Here is a 22,823-nt window from a genome sequence, read left to right as displayed (position 1 = left end):
GTAGAAAAAGTCAAGTTGAACTCGACAGGAACTAAACTTAAAGGGTTGCACAGGGTGTAACTAAATACTAGAAAGCATTCCATCCCACGCTCTACCAATTCTGAAACAACAACAACAAAGTTTTAATAATAATAATAATAATAATAATAATAATAATAATAATAATAATAATAACAACAATAATAAATGTTCTGATGCAATACCAGGCTTTGTGGCTCTTATGGCTTCTGATCTTAATTGATTGGAAGTGTTATCATGTACATTGTTTTGTCTTGGTATAAAAAGATGGGCTACAGCAAATATTCTGCTCAGTACCACAGATTTGCTTGTCACTTGTTTGACCTTAACCGGTAGAGCATGTCCCTTGGTGGCTGACGATATGTGCATCTCTGATCATGAGCAGAAGTAGTGGGGAAGCATCATAGCCATGTGTTGAGAGGAATTCTTTGGGGTTTAGATAATTCACCTCTGGAAACATGGGTGTTTTGTTCACCATCCTTAAACAACCCTTATTCAGGAACCTTTTGAGCAAGATGGGCTACTTGACCTGAAGAAAATTCTAACAGGGCCCCACCTTGCAAGGTCATGTGCTGTTTATCTTGATATGAGATCACTATGTCACGCACATATGGTTGTGATGCATGTGCCTGGTGTACACTTATCAGACAGATAGTCATGATGGGTATACTGGGCTTCGTATATTTTACCCCAGTGTCACTTTGATGGCAATAATAATAATAATAATAATAATAATAATAATAATAATAATAATAATAATAATTTCTATTATAGGCACAAGGCCTGAAATTTTATGGGGAGGAGGCTAGTCGATTACATGAACCTCCATATTGAGCTGGTACTTATTTTATCACCCCCAGAAGAATGAAAGGCAAAGCTGACCTTGGCGGTATTTGAACTAAGAACGTGAAGACGGATGAAATGCCACAAAGCATCTTGTCTGGCATGCTAACAATTTAGCTCACCGTCTTATCAATGGTTTCAAATTTTGGCACAAAGTCAGTAATTTTAAGGAGCTGGGGTTGAATCAGTGACAGTGTCCCTGATACTTTATTTTATCGACCCTAAAAGGATGAAACACAAAGTCAGCCTTGGAGGTATTTGAACTCAGAATGTAAAGAACTGGAAGAAATCTTGCTTAGCGTTCTGTTCAATTTACTAATGATTTTCACCAGCTCAATGACTTCATGAAAATCCTTTCTGCTACAGGCACAAGGCCTGAAATTTTGTGGGGAGGGGACTAGTCGATTACATCGAAGCCAGTACTCAACTGATACTTATTTTATCAACTCCGAAAGGATGAAAAGCAAAGTTGACCTCGGCGGAATTTGAACTCAGAATGTAAAGACAGACAAAATACCTCTAAGCATTTCGCCCGGTGTGCTAACGATTCTGCCAGCTTGACACCTTCAATGACTTCATAATAATGATAGTGATGATGATGATGATGATGATGCTGATGCTTTCTACTATAGGCACAAGACCTGAAATTTTGGTGTAGGGGACTAGTCTATTACATCGACATTGGTACTCAAGTGGTACTTATTTGATCGATTCCAAAAGGATGGCAGGCAAAGTTAACCTCAGCAATATTTGAACTCACAACGTAAATAGCTGGAAGAAATGCTACTAAGCACTCTGTCTGAAACATTAATGATGACGATAATGATTTCAATAATATTGGTTTCAAATTTCAGTAAAAGGTCAGAAATTTTAGAAGGAGACAGGATTAAAGGCTTATGGTTGACCTTGGAAGATTAAAAGAACAAAAATCAAATTCAATGGAAATTTAAGTCAATGCGTTGTGGGATGTAATTGAACTCCACAAGGCATTTCATTGCATGCTCTACCGTTTCTGTCAGAATAGCAATAATGAAAACCTAATACCATAAGGGCAATGGATGGGGAACATGACATGAAGTTTCTTGAGAGAGAGAGAGAGAGAGAGAGAGAGGGATAGAGAGAAAGAGAGAGATAGCAAGATGACATGTGGAGAAATAAGGAAATCTGTCATAAACAGCTTGAAGCAATTCTAATAACAAATAGCATTGAAAGTATATGATGATGATAATGAATAAATAGAGAAGAGAGAGGGGGGGGGGAGAAAGAGAGAGAGAGAATCTCAGTAGAGGATCATAAATTGGCCAGGGTTTGATCCTATTGCATAGCATCTTGGGTAAGTGTCATATACCACAGTGTTGGGTTGACCCATGCCTTGAGTGAAATTAGATTGATGGAAACTGTGTAGAAGCCCCTGAAAAGGATTGTACCAGTAATTTGAAGGTCGCACACTACATCACAATGATTCTGAGTAATTACATTCCCTGCTCCATATTGATCTTTCTCATCAAGCCACACACCTCCACCCTCCCTTACTCATCCCTCACTACACTCATCTTTGACCCCCGTCTCTAACCATCTGTTATTCTCCCCTCACACTCTTATAACCTTCCACCCCCTCTTGATCCACCATCAGCATCCTTTTTTTGCTCCTCGAGGGTTTGCTCTGGCACCCCCATCAGTGCCATTTTACCTTCTTCCCGGTTACTCCCACCCACCTTTATATAATGCAGAACAGCCAGGTATCTTCATGAAAGCAAGACACCTCTGCTTGTCCCTCTATCATACTTTAACCATTCTGTTGTTATATTTCTTATGTGTTTCAATTAAATTCTTACATAATCATAAATTTCGGCTGCTTTCATAAAACAACTCTAACTTTTTTTATTTATCAACATATTCATGTGATTTTTGGAATAGTTTAAATAAATCTATTGCATAATTTTTGTTTCAAAGGAACTCTAATTACAGGTGAATTCAACTAAATATAAAATAATTTCAATATTCTTTTCTACTCTAGGCACAAGGCCCGAAAATTTTGGGGAGGGGACCAGTTGATTAGATTAACCCAGTATGCAACTGGTACTTAATTTACCAACCCTGAAAGGATGAAAAGCAAAGTTGACCTCAGCAGAATTTGAAAACGAATCACGGTCTTTTATATTCTAGGCACAAGGCCCGAAATTGTGGGGGAAGTGAGGGGCCAGTCAATAAGATCAACCTCAGTACACAACTGGTACTTAATTTATCAACCCTGAAAGGATGAGAAGCAAAGTTAACCTTGGCAGAATTTGAACTCAGAACGTAAAGACAGATGAAGTACCACTACCCATTTCACCTGGCGTGCTAACGTTTCAATTTTGTTTCATCCCTGTCAACACCTGGTACAAAGCCACCACTCTTTCCTCTCTCAAATACTTCCTCCACCCCACTTAGTTGATGGGGTCTTTTCCTTTCCTTGTTCTTGCAAGTTACTTGGTGACCTTACTAGTGTGGGTGGCACAAAAAAAGAAAGCACTCAAGACATTCTGTAAAGTGGTTGGAATTAGGAAGGATGTCAAACAGAAGAAACCATGCCAAAGCTGGCAGTGGAGCCTGCTGCAGCCCTGCATCTCACTGGATCCTGTCAAACCAACCAACCCATGCCAGATGTTAAACGATGATGATGATGATGATGATGTCACCTGTGGAATACTCAACCACTTATACTAGAATTCATTGAGCACAGAGTTCAGCTGACTGAACTACATGGATACTCGTTATTGAAACCAATAAAGATCCATCTATTTTACAGAGAACATACTTTAAATAAATCTACCGAGTACAACAAAGAGCATAAATTAATGTGGCTTATAGTGTATCATCGACGTTTTAACATCTGCTTTTTTATGTCTGCATGGGTCAGACAGAATTTAAGACACACACAAAATGCCTTGCAGTGAGGCTGAACCTGGAGCCATGTGGTTGGGTAGCAAACTTCTTACTCCACAGCCATACCTACATCTACACTGTATACATTTATAGAAGGTACATTAGTGCAGTTTACAGAATACCAAGACCCCCTTCGGTCATGACTGACCATGGGATTGCAGCTAGAAAGTTACCCTCTGAGGCACAAGTCTGGGCAAGGTTATTTATGGAAGACCAGCAGTGGCCCATGCATACCGGTCTCCCTTCTCCACGCCACTAGTGTTATCTAAGGGAAAGGCAAAGGGGCTGATACAGCTTGGCACCAGTGATGGTCGCAACTCATTTCTACAGCTGAGTGAACTGGAGCAACGTGAAATAAAGTGTCTTGCTCAAGAACACAACACGCAGCCCGGTCTGGGATTCGAACTCACAACCTAGTGATTGTAAGCTCAACGCTCTAACCACTGAGCTATGCGCCTTCACACAGAATTCCACACTGAAGGTATATTAGTCTAGATTACAGTGTTATTTCTTTACTACCCACAAGGGGCTAAACACAGAGGGGACAAACAAGGACAGACAAAGGGATTAAGTCGATATCAACCCCAGTGCATAACTGCTACTCATTTAATCGACCCCGAAAGGATGAAAGGCAAAGTCGACCTCGGCGGAATTTGAACTCAGAACGTAGCAGCAGACGAAATACCGCTAAGCATTTTGCCAGGCGTGCTAACGTTTCTGCCAGCTCGCTGCAATAAAGTCTAGATTACAGTGTGCTACAGGGACAGTATATTAGTGGGGTTTATAGCATATTTTAGAGAGGGTATATGATTGTGGCCTGCAATGATTGTAGTGGTGACATATAGGGTACGCAATGAGGGTACACGGGTGTGCTTACAGTGTATTTGAGATGCTGAATGGTTGAAAAGTTTAAAATTGTTGCTGTAGATAGAAACTTGGTTATTTTGCTTTGCTTATGTTTTTGCTATACAAAAGACAAACAACAGGCAAGGGCATTATGGGAGTGGCATATAGAAAAATACCAGATATGTATGGTAGATTTTTGTAAATACAGTTGAATTGCACATGGCTACATGGTTGATAGTGATGGTGGTGGTGGTCGTTGTCTGTTTTTCTCATAGGAGTTAACACCCAAATGTTTGTTTTTCTTTCAGATTAAAAAAACTGATTGTAAAATAAATATGTTTATTTACATTAGAATTCACATCCTATACATATTCTTATGAAAACCAAATGGCTTAACTGATTCGTATTAAATGTCATAGCTTTATAAAACATTATTATGATAGGTGCAAGCATGGTTGTGTAGTTAAGGAGCTTGCCTCCCAACCATGTGGTCTTGGGTTCAGTTCCACAGAGTGGCACCTTGGGTAAATGTCTTATGTATGTATATACATGTACATCTTGGATATGATATTAAGCAGGATCCAGTGGTGAGGCTCCAGTTCAGGGGTTCTGGAGATGAATGACATTTACAACAATAACATGATATATTCAGGAAAGTTTTGAAGTTAGTTTAATTAACTACACCACAATCACCATCATTTAACGTCTGCCTTCCATGCTGGCAAAAAGAAGCTGCTAAAATAATGTGTGACCATGTACGAGGAGCCGCTGAAAATTTCCTGGTTTGGGGTAAAAGAAAATATTGGAGAATTAGTTAATTATGATTCTATCCAACATATTCTCCTCTCAGACTCACACACTCATTGCAGCAGTCCTTCAAGTTTTCTAAGCTTTGTAAAAGAACTTAGAAGGTTGGGTTTCCAACCAGGTCTTTCGCAATACCATTAAAACCAGGAACTTTTCAGCATCCCCCTCGTAACCAGAGTTATAAAATATTATCATCATCATCACCACCACTTTGCAAATGGCTGTCAGGTTCAGATGTTGGACCACTGACAATATGGTTACTAAGTTCAAATTTGTGTTGTATCTAATTTAGACCGTAACCATGGCCTATGCCAGTGCAGCATAACCAGCCCATTTAAGAGTACCCTTCAATCACTGGGCAATAAATTGCACTTGTGAACACCTGTTGATGCAAGTGAAGTTGTTGTTGTGGCCAATGACAGTACCGCTTGATTGGCACCTGTGCCAGTGGCACGTAAAAAGCACCATTCAAGCGTGGTCATTGCCAGTGCCACCTGATTGGCTCTCGTGCCAGTGACACGTAAAAAGCACACACTACACTCTCGGAGTGGTTGGCATTAGGAAGGACATCCAGCTGTAGAAACTTTGCCATATCGGACTGGAGCCTGATGCAACCTTATGGCTTGCCAGTCCTCAGTCAAATCATCCAACCCATGCCAGCATGGAAAGCAGATGTTAAACGATGATGATGATGATGATGATGATGAACTTTGTTGGTACCAGTTTCCCTACACCAAATGAATATACTAATTACACTTCCAGTTCCACAACTGGGAAGTTAGAAGTAGAAAGAATGCTGTAGAGCAGTAGTTCCTAACCATTTTTTACAGTCTTAATTTTTGTTGAATAAAAATAAAACACTTCCATCGCCACCATCATCATTTTATCTGTTTTTGATACTGGCATAGGTTGGACAAGTTGTCACAGTAAAAGCCAGTTATTTGTAGACCTAGGCTCTAAGTCCACAAATAAAATTTTCCACTAATTCTTTAACTGTTCCCAATATGAAAAGTGGGTTAACAGCTGGTCCCAAACTTCTCTGGTTATGGACTAGAACTACAATAAACAGGAAGGGACTGAAAGCTGAGCCTTGATAAATATCCTCCTACACACTGAATTCTCACTCACCCTGCTGACAGCATATCTGCACACAACTTGTCCAGCTCTCCTAAGTCTCTGCATAGTATTCTTAGCAATCACCAGACCACAGAGCTTCCTGCTCTGTCAAAGACTTTCCCCCACTCAATGGATGCTACATATTCTTTTATCAATCTCAGTCATTTGTCTGTGGCCATGCTGGAGCACTGCCTTTAGTCGAACAAATTGACCCCAGGGCTTATTCTTTATAAGCCTAATACTTATTCTATCAGATCTCTTTTACCAAACTGCTAAGTTACGGGGATGTAAACACACCAACATCAGTTGTCAAGCGACAGTGGGGGGGGGGGACAAACACGGACACACAAACATATACATATATATTGGGTTGTTGCATAATTATTTTGCAGCTTTTTTCAACAAATTTTATTCAACAAAAACATCTTTAAATGATAGTCTGACCGTCTGCTAAGCAGAAGGGAAGCAATAATTGAAGTAGATGGTGAATATGCTCCAGAATAATCATTTAAAGATGTTTTTGTTGCATGTTGTTATTATTTTTGTTGAATAAAATTTGTTGAAAAAGCCACAATAATTATGCACCAACCCAATATATATATATATATATATACATACACACACACATATACTTCTTTAAGTTTCCATCTACCAAATCCACTCACAAGGTTTTGGTCGGTCTGAGGCTATAGCAGAAGACACTTGCCCAAGGTGCCATCTTTATAGAACATTCGATCTGGTATATGGATCTTCATCAGAGTGAATACAAATACATAAAATAAAATCAGGGAAGAGGAAAGAACAGGGCCTCGAGAAGAAGCCAAAAGGCTCCATATATTAGAATCATAATATTTTGTAGTGTGAAGCTTGAAGTCAATGGGTAAAAGAGTAAACTAGCAAATAATCGAAAGAAATAATTTGTGAGTTATCTCTTTTTATAGGGGTACTAGGGTGTGCCTGTATACCCATGCCCAGGGTTAACATTTTTAATTGATATCGGTAGTAAGAACGGATATTCTTATCCCTTAGACGGTTATTACAACGGCTAACTCTCACAAGGCTTTGGTCGGCCTGAGGCTGTAGTAGAAGACACTGCCCAAGGTGCCACACAGAAGGACAGAATCCAGAACAATATGGTTGGGAAGCAAGCTTCTTACCACAGAGTCATATATATATATATATATATATATATATATATAAATATATATAAATATATAAATATCTATCTATCTATATATATATATATATATGATGACATATATACATATAGGCAGAGCTATCTATCTATCTATATATATATATATATATATATATATATGTGTGTGTGTGTGTGTGTGTGTGTGTGTGAGTGTACTTTGATTATGTATTTGGTTTGAAGGATTCTTGAAGTAAATCCGTGAGCTGAAACAAATTTTGTTGTGTGTTGGGTGAGTCATAACGCCAATAATAATAACACTGGTTCGATTCCACTTCTTTATTGTTAGTCAATTGGTTAGATGCCCAACCATCTAACTACTCGATTGTTTGTTTGATGTGCTGATAGCAGGATGAGAATGTAACCAATTGATTAACAATAAAGAAGTGGAATCGAACCAGTGTTATTATTATTATTGACGTTATGACTCACCTAAGACGTGTGTGTGTAAAACAAAAATCAGATAATAGTTCGGTCCGGGCTCAATCCTGAACGGTGTAGCCCTCTTTAATCAACGAGATTCCAAGCGTGGCCATCCTGTTTTTTTTTCCTTATCTGTAAGAAACCTAGGACCATATTATCCAACTTGTTTTTAAAGACGCTAGGCTGTGATTTGAATGAGATTTGGTTGATGTTTCTAGCAGGTCAAGAGTCCGCATAGAGGCTACTTCGTTGACTCTAAAGATCACAGGCAGTAAGATAGGATACCTTGGGAGTTTTAAGTTCTGAAAATTTAAGGGTTTAGGCTACAAATATATCGATAGAATGTTTAATATAAAGATCGACTCCCTATATTAACTCATAGAATTTAATATTTTAAATTATTTTTCAGTAGCTATTTCGTAACGTTTGAACGTTTTAAACATCAGACTTTATGCTGTCTTGGTTTCCTAAACGGCTAAAAGACTTTCAGCCATGCCCATCCCGTCTTTGCTTGATATAATTACAGTTCAGGGCTGCAATCCTCCAACCAGGTTTTGTTTCTTTGTAACTATTTTTTTTTTAATGGATATTTTTTTTCATGCGTAAAGGAATCAATCAACTTATTTTCCATTTAGAAAATTTCGTTTCCGATCTTAAACTCTGGAATATCCCATGTTTTATTTTAACATTGGTCAAGTTTATAGTATTTATTGCAACCCTACCACCTCAGTACATCACTGGGACGCAAGAGCCTGTACGTGGTCGCTCGAGAGAGTTTTCGATATATGCGTTAAAAAGAAATTATGCAAACTGGACAATATAACACGAGATATCGCCAAAAAAGACAGGATGGTCACGGGGATGGAACACACCTTTGATCATAGTCTGCTCATTCAGAGATGAGATAACACGAGGCTAAACAACCACTGGGGTTTTATTTTATCGACCCTGGAAGAATTTGAACCAAATGCGTAAAATGATATAACTATAACCAAAAAGATAGAAATATTATGTTATTTATGTCATAAATGTACGACACAAACCGGATATTTTGGGAAATAATAATACACAGGCGGTTAAAATCGATCTCAGTAGTTCACTGGTGTTTTTATGTTGAGGTGTTTCGTGCCATCCACGCAACAGTGACATCTTGATTCGTCTTATTTACAATAATAACCGATCAAGTGTTAGTCACATTTCATGCAGAGAATTAAAAAGCTGATTAGAAATGATTATAGCGAAATCCTTTATAGACAAGAATAGTTAACTGGAATTACTCTTTTACTTTTTTCAGTCATTTGACTGCGGCAATGCTGGAGCACCGCCTTTAGAGAGTCATAATAATTTAATTGAGAATCATAATAATTTAAAGAAAGGGTTGTTAGAAAGAAATTAACTATAAAAACATATGAGTTTTATGATCAAATAGCTTAAAGTGTAATGAATAATAATAATATATACAACAATCATGATGAAAATATGAAATTTAAATATAGAAGAGAGATTATAAGACATCAACGCACCTTTTTCCTCGTTCGTTTGCCGGTCTTTAACGATCCAAATATCCTGAATGGAACCGAATTTACTAAAACATTTGTGATATTCATCTTTAGAGATTCCTTTACCGGCGATTATAAAGAGGCGGCTGTTTGGTGGGTAGCGGTGGTTAGCCATCTGCTGCTTTGTGTATAATGTAATAGGGTAGTTATATATAAATATGGGTGTATAATATATACAGCAGTGTGTGCGTGTATAATAATGTATTAGATAGACAAATATAGGACAGTTAATGTAAAAGTGCGTTGATCAATGAAGCTTCTTTCGTCTGTAATGAAGTCAAGAGCGACTGACACAAATCTCGTACAACAGACGAGAATCTCGTTAATTACTGTTATTCTGCGAGATTTGTTTGAATTACAATGTCGTTGATATTTTCCCTCTATTGTGTTGGTGGTAAAAGTAACGAATTCGCTATCGTTATAGCGTCTGATAGATTACCTTGTTTACGTTCTAAGTTCAAATCCTAGCGAGGCAACTTTACCATTCATTCTTCCCAAGTCAATAAATAAATCCATTCTACTCTTGTTTCGTCCTGTCTGTCTCTTCTTCCCTTTCTTTCTGAGAGAAATTAACTGTGAAGAGACATGAGCTCCCACAAGTTAAAAAAGAAAACTGCCCTAGACACGCCATATATCACGACGGAGCTCTACGGTTCCATTAGGCGTTGAGGTCCAAAGTAATAAGTACATTCAAGTAAATGGAAATTTAGTCAGGGGAAATGTCAAAATTTTGCGAGGAAACACATTTAAAACTATGCATAAAGTAATTAGATAATATGTTCTATTGAAAATCCATTAAATATTAATTTTTCTGAAATTTTCAAATGACTTTTCCCTGATTCTAAATTTTTCAGACATAATTCTAATAAACAAAGGCAATCTTTTCCTTCACCGGTGTTCAGAAACTTATTGCTATTATATTACTTCCTAGTGAAGAGATAGATGATGGGGGGTGAATTTCAAGCAGGCATGGCTTGTGGTTGAGAAGTTTGCCTCCAACCACATTGATTTCTGGTTCAGTCTCACTGTGTGGCATCTTAGGCAAATGTCTTCTATAACCCCAAGGTATCCAAAGCCTTATGAGTAGATTTGGTTGACAGAAACTAAAAGAAGCCCATCTTATGTGTATGTATATGTGTGTTTGTGTATCTGCATTAATTGTCTCCTCGCTTTGAGATCAAGTGATGGTTGTAAACAGGTGTCACTTTTTTGCAAGCAATGTCCTTTGTTTCCAATCCTCCATTAAAAAAATAATTGGTCTTGTGGAATTATCACCTAACTTGGAAATAGGTGAGGTTTGACTGTAGGAAGGGTGTCTGACTGGATAAAATCTGCCACACCAAATTCTATTCAATCCATGCAAACATGAAAAAGTGGATGTTAAATGATGATGATGTCATCACAGATCCATTCTGTCAGATTTGTTCTAGAATTCAATAAAAGGACTAGATCTGAAGACAAAAGACAAATGGTTTAACAGATTGTATGTCAAGGATTTACTGATGTTGGCAGTGAAGCATGACAGACAGCAAATTCTGGTCTCCGCAGATTGACTGTCAAAATGTGTCATAAAAAGAACTGTCAATACTAACACACCATTTCCACAGAGATATTTTTGCTTCTTCCTGAACGCACATTTTACTGCTATGAACAGTACTCATCAATATCACTTTGCTTTCTTTTCTTGGGACAGTGGTGTTCCTTGTAAACAGATAAAGAACTAAAACTAAAAATTACATTTCTCATTCATTTAACATCACATTTTTTCATTGTTATACTGGTGACTGACAAACACATAGCCTTCTGGTCTGAATACGCTTCTTTCAGTTTGCCTACCACCTGTAAATCCGCTCAAAAGGCTTTGGTTGACTTGAGGCTAAAGTAAAAGGCAGTTGCCCAAGGTGCCACACAGTGGGACTGAACCTGGAACCATGTGGTTGGGAAGCAAGCTTCTTACCACACAGCCACACTTGCAACTATGGCACAAAACATGTCACAAAAATTTTTTAAAACCCAAAACCCGAAACCAAATTATTCAGTAGATATGACATACTACAAACTAGTCCAATGAATTAAAAAGAAAAAGAAAACAAAATACAGTAGAAAATAAAGCCAGTTTTATTTTTATATAACTAAAGCATAGAAATCCAAGCTGACATGATGAAAGCCACCAAATCTGCATCACATATACCAAACACCTGGAGCAAAAATATCTGAAGTTAGCTTTGTTGAAGTAATAGACATGTGAATTAAGCTGGAAGCTATGTGTACAGGAAGGAAAAAAGGATATTCTTGGAACCATTTATGTTAGTTTTTAGATAGTTTAATCTTCAAAATCCACATTTTGGGCCCCGCCAGGATATATTTTAAACAGAAATATAGAAAACACAAGTAAACCCTGCTGTCAGTGTTTTACTGTTGTGGTTGCCCCCCAGTATGAGTCTAATGTTGCAATTTCAGTTACATGGCAGAATGACTTGAGATTTGAAAGTCTTGGAGAGAACTTGGCAAGGAAGAGAGTATTTTGGGAAAGATTGGTTGAGAGATTTCCATTTGGAATTGTTCTATAGTGAAAATGCTGTTCATAGAAACCTTTTTGATGGGGTAACTTCGACATGAGCTACAAATGTTAGTAGCATTGATGATAACATGATATCTTTGCAATCCCTCCTCAAACCATGGGAACTCCATAAGGACAATGGTCACTACCCTTTTTAACTAAGCTATCGTAAAAAAACACCCCCCCCCTCATTCTTATTAAGGGTTAATACAACCAGTTATCTCATTAAAATTTGGATGGTGTTTGATAATAGCTATCCATCTGTGGTAACTAGAGATGAACATGGGTTATCTGAGACAGCTAAAAGGTGACAGCTGAACACAGTATTTAAAGGCCAGAGATAAGTCTTATAGTTCCTATAAAATCAAATTTACCAAAGAATCAGATCTTCTATAGTCTTTTGCCACTGAGAATTTTGGTGCAAACTTTTGACCATGTCTCACAAAAGAACATCCTAGCAAAGTTGCTGACTAATATAAGCTTCATCTAACTAATTTCTAAGAGCAAGTTTTCAGCAAAACTATTTATTACAACTTGTGTTGGCAGAGCTTTCTTCAACCGCCATTCTGTCAGCTCTGGTGTACATCAAGGTTCGGTTATATCTCCCTATTTTTTTTCACCACATGTACATACATGCATGAAAATGATACCAACCAGTACTTCTCTTTATTCTTCCGTACACTGATGGTATCCATAACCAAGAGACTATACAAATATTTTTTAGTTGATAAGCAATCTTTTGGAAAAGATTGATAGAGAGATTTCCATTTGGAATTGTTCTATATTAAAAATGCTGTTCATAGGAACCTTTTTGATGGGGTAACTTAGACTTGAGCTACAAATGTTAGTAGCGTTGACGATAACATGATATCTTTGCAATCCCCATCCAATGCTATATAAGCATTGATCTCATTTAGTCCTGGGGGCTTAAAATATTCAAAGAAGCTGTGTCTTCTCTGACTGATTGATAAATATTAAAATACAACAATTCCATAGTTCTACTACTATCTCTTCTAACTCCATTATAACTCATCCTACTCTCCTGAAGTAAAACGCTATGTGGCATCATAAATCTTCAATCAACAAGCTGTATCCCCTCTTTGTCTCTTCCCCTCAACTACAATTCTTGAGTCTTTAAAGCAGTGGTTCTCAACTGGGGGTTCATATGGCCCTAAACGGTGGGGGGGGGGGTGTCCATAAAAGATTTTGTTATTAAAATTTCTGTGCAATAAATTGCTTATATTCATACAATATATTTCTTAAATACAATTCCAAATGATTTTTAATTATAAAATTACAGTAGGATTTTTTTAGGACCCCATGTTGTGATGATGATGATGAATAGCTATGGAGGTCCAGTAGAGCAAAATGGGAATCAAGGGGGGGGGGGCATAGACAAAAGATGGTTGAAAACCACTGATCTAAAGTAACAAGCTATGTACTAGCCCCTGTCCTAGCAAATCTACTTTATACACCTACATCTTTTCCTGCCATATTCCTATCTTGTTCTGACAAGCCTTGCACTGAATGCAATGTCCAACCTTTCTTCTACAAAATTGTATCAACCCACCCCACCCTAACCCAACCCAACCACCATGGAGCTCCTTCATCTTTTCTATGGACAACTTACAAAAATTCAAACTGAACATCAACCACATCAATCTGGGAAGGATTGTTGTTGCTGTAGTTGTTTAGCACCAAAGTATTCAAGCCATGACCACCCTGTCTTAGTTTTGATGTTGACTACATTATCTGATGTGTGTTCTCCTTTTTAAGGTTGAAAGAAAATTTAGCTGCTTTTTCCAGCAGATTGGGCAACCACATAAACTCTCACTCCCTTGTACCCAAGAATTGTAAAGGTGATGGGCAAAACTATCCTTTCATCTCCTTCTTCCAACTGCATAATTAAAAACAAAACATCAATAAATGTCTCGTTAGCCCTTCATGAAATTTTAAGTGTTAGGGTGATTAGATTCACTTTAAATATGACAAAAGAAAACAGACACACACACACATATATATATATATTTTCATCATCATCATTGTTTAACGTCGGCTTTCCATGCTGGCATGGGTTGCACAGTTTGACTGAGGGCTGGCAAGCCAGAAGGCTGCACCAGTCTCCAATCTGATCTGTCAAAGTTTCTACAGCTGGTTGCCCTTCCTAATGCCAAGCACTCTGAGAGTGTAGTAGGTGCTTTTATGTGCCACTGGCACGAGGGCCAGTTGGGCGGTACTGGCATCGGTGCTTTTTACATGCCACCTGCACAGGAGCCAGTCCAGCAGTACTGGCAACAACCATGCTCGAATGGTGCTTTTTTTACGTGCCACTGGCACAGGAGCCAGTCAGCAGCCCTGGCAAGCAACAATCACGCTTAAATGGTGCTTTTAACATTCCACTGGCATGGGTGCCAATCAGGCAGTACTGTCATCGGCCACGACAGCGACTTCACTTACCTCAACAGGTCTTCGCAAGCATAGTTTATTGTCCAATTATTGAAGGGTACTCTTAAATAGGCTGGTTATATATATATATATATAATACACAAGGAGTAGCCATTGTCAATTGATGGATTGTATGGTAAGCACTATCTGAACATGAAACTTGAAATAGTTCACGTATATCTCTTGTTTTCATTAAATGATATACATACATTCATATACACACACACACACACACATCATGTCAAAAGGTACATGTGTGCTTCAAACAGGTATTGTTTCTTTCTTTGATTATGGATTTACCTGTTGAAATGCTAATCTACTTTTTCTTTTTCCAGTGGATTATTCATTGTGCATAATTTCTGATGTTAATTTCTGTGTGCTTATACTTTGCCCACTGCCTTTTTCAATTTTTGTCTCCCGATTGTAATCTCTCACATTGTCCAACTGTCCATCTCTTATTCCCCTCATTTCATTTGTGCTATTCTATCTATCAATCTGTGTGTGTGTGTGTGTTCTTCAATTCTTTTACTTGTTTCAGTCATTTGACTGTGGCCATGCTAGCACACCATCTTAAAGAGTTTTAGTTGAAGAAATCGACCCCAGGACTTATTCCTTTTAAGCCTAGTTCTTATTCTATTGCTCTCTTTTGATGGATCACTAAGTTACAGGGGACATAAACACACAAACACTGGTTGTCTTGTTCAAGTAATAGTTGGGGTACAAGCTCAGACACAAAGACACACATATATATACGACGGGTTTCTTTCAGTTTCCGTCTACCAAATACACTCACAAGGCTTTGATCGGCCTGAGGCTATAGTAGAAGACACTTGCCCAAGGTGCAACACATTGGGACTGAACCCAGAACCATGTTGTCGGAAAGCAAGCTTCTTACCACACAACCATGCCTACATACACACACATATATATATATTTATTTATTTATTAATTATTCTTAAACAAGAACACTATTGACAGTAACTTTGAAGTTTTGGTCAGCTAAGCTATCATTGGGCTGTAGTCTGTTGAAGGATGAACACCCTCAAGCTGACCTGCTCCAAAGTGTTCAGTGGTGTCCAGACACCTACACATACCATACCATTAGGTAGTTGGCATCACGGAGTTGGGGGATCTCAACATTAGTGGTTCCTCCATTATTCTTATCCCTTAATCCTTTAGCATTCGGGTAATTCTATCAAATGTAATGCTTAGTTATTCACATTGTTTTGAATTAATCATATATTATCTTGTAGCTTTAAGATTTCAATGATGTGATTGTTTATTTTTAGAATGGCATTGCAGGGTAGATATGAGAGGCCAGATCTGTCTGGTTTGAACACAAAGCAGGTAGATTATTTGGGTCAGATATAGCTAACCCTTTCATTACCATATTTCTGTTGAAGACATTGCCTTTGTTTCAATTAATTTATTTTGAAAATATAGAAGAATTTAGTAAAACAACTTTGATGCTAATTAAACAGGTGTTTGGAATATAAATTATCATGGAATTTTGATGTTGGTTTATGTTTAGATCAGTTTAAAACAAGGAATTTCATCATAGAACAAAGGGCAGTTTTGGGTGGGTTTGTATTAAGAAGGTTAAGGGTTAAATCTGAAGAATGCAACCCAACAAACACTTCACACTTCAACTGCAAATTAAGCAATTCAATCAGAAAAGATTCTACGTGGTTGCTCAAGCTGCAAGAAATAGAAGCTGACTCTGCCTAAAATCACACCCTACCATCTTAAAAAATCTTAGATATAGGCCTAAAAGGGTAGATTGTGGCTGGAATATATATATTTTTTTTATAGATCACCAGCCAATTCTGCTACATCAGAGTTGATCCATGGCTAAAACAACAACAACAACAACAACAACAACAACCTCTAACACAATGTCTACGAGAAAGGGTTCTCTAACAATTAAATACAGTCAAGACATGTAAATATCTGATTAATTCTTTGTACTATAAGCACAAGGCCTTGGAATTTGGTAGAGAGAGAGAGTTAGTCAATTATATTGACCCAGAAAGAATGACAGGCAAAGTTGACCAGAGTGAAATTTGAACTCAGAACATAGAGAGCAGGAAGAAAAGCTAATGATCGCTAACGATTCTGTCAGCTTGCTGCTGTTATCTAATTATTTGATTAATAAGATCTATGAATAATTCCAGATACAGGTTTTACATAATTTTAAATCAGGAATTCAATTTATTTTTAGATTTCAAAGTAAATTATTTTATGTCTCAACTAAACTATCTCCTCACCTCCATTTTATCCTACCCCATGTTAAGAACTGTAGAGTTCAGTTCTACCCACCTTACCCCAGCAAAAAGAGTCATGTCAGGTAAGGACATCCACAAATACATGAATTGTAGTGGGATGGTGGCCAGAACTCAAAATAGTTATCAACAGGCAATACTAGTTTCAAAGTATGGCACAAGGCCAGCAACTACATCAAACTCAGTGCTCAACTACTACCTATTTTACTGACCCCAAAAAAGGATAAGAGGAAAAGGCAGCCTCGGTAGAATTTGAACTCAGAATATAAAGATAGATGTATTGCCACTCAGCGTTTTGTCCAGCAAACTAACAATTCTGCCAGCTCACTGCCTTCTTAACAAAAGACAGTATTAGTATACAGTGTTAGTCTGTTCTATGTTTTCGGCCTAAAGAAAGCTTGTTTATATAAAAAGGAAGTATGTAGAATCAAATGACTCCTGTATATTACTAGTATAGTAATTTGATTGCTGGAGGGGAAAAAGTCAAAGCTGATGCTGGTGGGATTTGAAGTTAGAAATGATGATCAGACTGAAAGATAACTAAGATTATGATGTATCATGAAAACAGCAGCTTCTAAGTCCTTGTTCTAACAGGTAAAATATGCAATGAGGATTTTGTTGTTGTTGATAATGTTGATATTTTGAAACCAAGGTTTAGTTTTGCCGTAAGAATATTTCATAGTCACGTAGTTGGTCAACAAAACCGAAGTTTGGGTGAACAACCGGTCGTTTTCCTTTCACATACCAGAAACTGTCAGAGAAACTCATGCCCTCAGTCTTCATCAGGTAACCGATAACAATAGAAGCAGCACGAGATATGCCTGCATTGCAGTGCACCAGTACACAACCGGAGCTACGTCCCTCTTCTATAAAGGCAAAAGCTTCATCAAAGATGTCAACGATTTTGGTGTCTGGCAGGTCATAGACCTTGATGGATTTGTATGTGAATTTCTCTGGATAGAGGTTTTCAACTCCAGTTGCGACATTCAGGATGTGTGTCACGTTATGTTTATTAAGCGTTTCCAGACTCTGGGCAACATCTTGGGAGCCTGTGCAGAAAAAGACAAAAAAAAAAAAGAATTAAAACAAGGTTACATAGTGATTCTTTCAATGATGTTGTTTATCCTCCCACCCCATGGAGTCCTGAAAATGAAAATGCTTTGAAAATCCTCCTGAAAACTTCATCACTAAAATGAATGACCATTGAAGCATTTTTGGACTGATTCGAAACATTATTGCAAGAACAATGTTTGATCAATATGTCCTTCCTTCTTTCAAGATCATATAATGGGGTGCTGAAAAGTTCCTGGTTTTAAGGGCATTGTGAAAGGCCTAGCTGGAGGCCCAACCTTCCGAGTTCTTCTACAGAGCTTAGAAAAACTGAAGGACCACTACAATAAATGTGTAAATCTAAGAAGGGATTATGTTGGATAAAATCATAATTAACTGATCCTCCTGTATTTTCTTTTACCCAAAGCCAGGAACTTTTCAGCACACCCTTGTAGAATGTGATTTGTGAGAGATTTGGTTGCTATTTCTAGCAGGCTGAGTGACCACATAGCAGTTGTGTTTTCTTATATGTACCCAGTATTGTACTGACAGTCAGTTTCGATGACTGCATCCCAACCACTGTAAAATTTGGTCTTGAGTTTAATCAAGAAAACTCAATATTATTTTTGTTTTAAGTGGTTTCAAGGGCTTCTTTCCTCAATTTAAATTTTGCGAATGTTGCATATGTTTGGCAATTAACTGACTTCAACTAGTTTTTACGTACATGAGTACATATATGCCTGCATGTATGTATGTATCTACATACATCTGTATGTATTTGTGTGTGTGTGTGTGTGTGTGTGTGTGTGTATTATTTTCATGTTGGTCAAGTCATTCTCTTGCTACTTTGAATAACAGAATAACACTAAACTGGTGTGTGTAAATTATGTGTGTATATGCCTCCCTTGCATTCAGAAGCTACAAAATGAATGTTCACAAAACCATATACAAAATTATCTGCCAACTTGAGAAGTTTTGCATAACAGTTATTTTGAAGAAATAGCTGCCAAATCTCACTCAAACATATCCAACCCTCTGTCAAGAAAGAAGACATAACATAGAAAGATAAAAAGTTGTAATGGAATAGCAGTGTCAATTTCTCTCTGTTTCTCTCTAATGGTGGAACAATGAGAAAAATAGAGAATGAAAGATATATATGAAGATATGCAGAGAGAAAAGAAGAACAATGGTAATGATAGCAGTGGTATGTTTTTGTGACATCAAACTGTTTTTCTTTCTCCTTCAGTTTTTAATTGTTTTATCTTTCTTTCTCCCTCTCTGGCAAAGTGGAATAAAAGACACCGGAAGTGAAAATCATAAAGAAGGAGAGTGATGGTGAGGATGGTGGTAGTTTGAAAACGGGATCAAAACAGATAACGGTCATACTCCATTGCAACATTCTTTTGCATTAAATGAATGCAGATTTTCCACCCATTACTTACATTATACAGTATTGGAAAAGATTACAGGTATTTTTTCAAAGCAACATCAAGCAACATACAAAAATACTTTATATTTTGAGATCTGTCTCAAGCCTATTTACAGATAAAAGAAAATGAAAAATGGTCAAAGTATTTGACAATAAATACACACAGCAATTATCTTGGATTAAAAGTGGCACCAGCAATATTCCAGAAAATCATGGATTCTATGTTATCTGATTGTGAATTTGCAATCCCGTACTTGGACGATATTTTGATCAAGAGTAATTCTCGTGAACGGCATGTGGAACACATAAAAGCTGTGTTTAAGAAGATTCAAGTTTTCGGGTTCAATTTGAGTGAAGAAAAATGCAAATTCTTTCTACTCCAAATTAAGTACTTAGGGCAAATAATTGATAAAAGTGGTAAACGCCCTGACCCATTGAGGGCAGAGGCAATAAGGAATATGCCTCCGCCAATAAATATTCCAACTTTACAAGCATTTCCTGTACTGGCAAACCACTACAGAAACTACATTCCAAATATGCACAAGTTAAGACTTATTAAAAAAAGGAAGTAAAGTGAAATTGGTCGGTTAAATGCCAGAACACTTTAGAAAAATTTTTTTTAATTCTTATCTTGTTAGCACATGACGATCCTGAAATGGACATCATTGTAGCGTCTAATGCTTCCAAATATGGATTAGGTGCAGTTCTACTTCTTAGATATTAAGACAGAAGTCTAAAACCAGTGGTTCATGTTTCGCACTCACTAATTGTCACAGAGAACAGATCTCGTTAAATTGAAAAGGAGACCCTAGCAATTATTTTTGCAGTTAAAAAATTTTATAGGTTTATGACACGAAGTAAGGCATGTGTAAAATCTGAATGAAAACCGTTGTGTAGTTCTCAAGTTTTAGGATTCACACAGACAGACACACACTCTCATCTTTATATATATAGATTACACTGTTGCAGTGTATTCGTTTGTCCATAAGGATATAACAATTATCATTATTATCCTAAGGGGAGATGGAAGTGTCACTTCTGGAGTTTGCCAATGATCACTATGCCGATAGGTAACTGGACAGAATAAATTTGCAATCTATAAGTGTCTTTGAATGATCAGTCACTTATCTGGGAAGGCCTTGAAATCAATGCTACCATCTGGCGACTATCTCTGACCCAGTGATAATAAAAAGACTCAAAGGAGGTCTGCAATGAAATAACTTTACTCAACACTTTGCAACTCAATCAGTGGAGGCAAAGATGCCTCTCCTTTACTTGACAAGGCAAAGGTTGTTCTTTGCATTCACCATCTGATCCTGGCAGAAATTTTTCTTGTCTGAGAAAAACCAAAGCATGTTTAGTTAGAGGGGATGCTTGAGTTTGTTCGAAAGTTTCATAGCATGGTCTTTCCTCTTGTCTTTTATGGCTTGGGATAAAAATTGGCCCTTTCACAACTTGTGTGAGGAATACTGAATGTCTTCATGCACTACCTGCCTGATAAGACACTCAGACACTCCCATGTGTCTGGTGATAGACCTGATTGACTAGGAGGGATCGTTGTCAATCATGGCCTGGATCTCACCAACAAATTCAGGAGTTCTTTTCTCATCAGAATGATCAGAGTGAGTTTTCCGGGCTACCAAACTTTCATAATCACCATTAGACTCATCTAACTCTGTCCGAATCCTCTGCACTGTCCTCAGATTGACACCTAAACACTCTGAAATGTTTGTATTGGAGCTTCAGGTGCAAATGCCAAACAGTACAGCATGTTGTTTCCAAATTTCTGGCAGAGTGAATTGCTTCATGGTGCTGTTTTTCTCACAGATAGTGCCCGACTGTACTGTGTAGTTGACAAAAGGGAAAAACAAACAATGCGCATGCATGAAATCAAAAATATAAAATGGCGGTAATTTACCCATCGCACACTGGATATATATATAGGGTGCGTAAGATATTTGAAGACAGATTTATGTTTATAAAAAGCAGATATATAATAACTTTATTTATCAAAAAATGCTATGAGGATAAAAATAAACCTTTTCTATGATGTTATTCAATAAAGCCACCTTCAGCTTCAACAACTGCTTCCATATGAGATCTAAATCATGTACATGCTTGAATCAAGTGGTCCTGGTTCATTTTGGATATTACTCTGACTATGGCAGGTTTCAAAGAATCTTTGGTGTTATGGGCGTGTTCATTCACTTCTCTCTCAACAACGCTCCACATGTAATAGTCCAATGGATTGAGATCTGGGGGATTAGGCCAACTGTTAGGGGTTATGTAATCATGAAAATTTTTCAACCATCCATTCCTGTGTTACTAGAGCCATGTATGATAATGCAGAGTCTTACTGAAACACATATGGCCTTCCATTGCATGTACTGTCGATCCAGGGCTTAACAATTATTTCCAGGATCTCAATGTAGGCAACAGAGTTAACTCTAAGGCCTTGTGGAAAGAACTAAGGAGGCATCACATGTCCTTTGTTGTTGACAACCCCTAAAACCATGATAGTTGCAGAAAATTGTGTATGCATAAATAACACTTGGAACTTCAGAGGGGTTTGCACATAACCATCTGTCATCTCTTCGGTTAACTTTTTGATCTTAGTCGAAGTTTTTCTCCTTTGAGAAAAACCAAATCAAATCTTCTGCTGGATTTTTCAGTTTGTTTAAGAGCCTTTTAGATCTGATGTAGTGATTTTCTTTTGCTTTTTCTCACAAATTGACCTTTCCTCATCATATAACACATATATCTGATGTCTTTGTGGACAACATTTCTGACTGTTCCTTCTGACACTTTTGCAATTGACCTCATGGACTTTCTGGGATTGTAATAAATTGTCTCTTGAATTTGCTGGATAAATTCAGGTGTTCTGATGATTTAAGAGTGTTTAGAATGCTTTTTAGGCTTTGATACTAGAGGTATGTTTCCATCTTCAGTCTCTAGCTCCTTACAAACTTTATAGATGAAAGATGTTGTTATATGGACTGTTAGATATGTAATTTGTCTGACGTTCCGTGTGTCATGTGGTTCGTCTGAGTTCATTGTTTCATTGTTGTTGTCTTGTGGGACTGTCGTAGTAAAATGTCATTGATATATATATGGCGGACATGACTTTCGTTTATTCATAACGAACATTGGGTGAGTGCGTTCTTTGTATGTAATAATTAAATTGTATAACTCGTTATGTTATCTCTGCGAGTCAGTCCGAGGGAAACATAACAGAGTTTATTGGCGTCGCCGATAGGATACATGCTTACTTTACCGTAAAATTATTCATCGTAATAACAATGGCTGAAAAACAGACAGTAGA

At 37.4% G+C, this 22,823-nt stretch overlaps 2 protein-coding genes across 2 annotated transcripts in view; both read right to left on the bottom strand.

Annotated features, from left to right (window-relative positions):
* LOC106869539 (RNA-binding protein 45) overlaps window positions 1-10,503 on the bottom strand; it is a 39,541-nt gene extending 29,038 nt beyond the window's left edge. Inside the window, exon 1 of the mRNA XM_052970939.1 lies at window positions 9,700-10,503. Coding sequence (XP_052826899.1) covers window positions 9,700-9,850 — 151 coding nt within the window. The 5' untranslated portion in view covers window positions 9,851-10,503. The remainder of the gene's footprint in view (window positions 1-9,699) is intronic.
* Window positions 10,504-11,830: 1,327 nt separating this feature from the next.
* Window positions 11,831-22,823, bottom strand: part of LOC106869610 (dual specificity protein phosphatase 19) — a 20,624-nt gene continuing 9,631 nt past the window's right edge. The window contains exon 3 of the mRNA XM_014915421.2: window positions 11,831-18,071. Within this exon, the coding sequence (XP_014770907.1) occupies window positions 17,677-18,071 (395 nt within the window). The 3' untranslated portion in view covers window positions 11,831-17,676. The remainder of the gene's footprint in view (window positions 18,072-22,823) is intronic.

This window comes from Octopus bimaculoides, chromosome 9, assembly GCF_001194135.2.
Source record: "Octopus bimaculoides isolate UCB-OBI-ISO-001 chromosome 9, ASM119413v2, whole genome shotgun sequence".
NCBI classification, from domain to species: Eukaryota; Metazoa; Mollusca; class Cephalopoda; order Octopoda; family Octopodidae; genus Octopus; species Octopus bimaculoides.
Note: the sequence above shows the minus strand (reverse complement) of the source record. Positions and strands in the feature narration are given on the sequence as shown.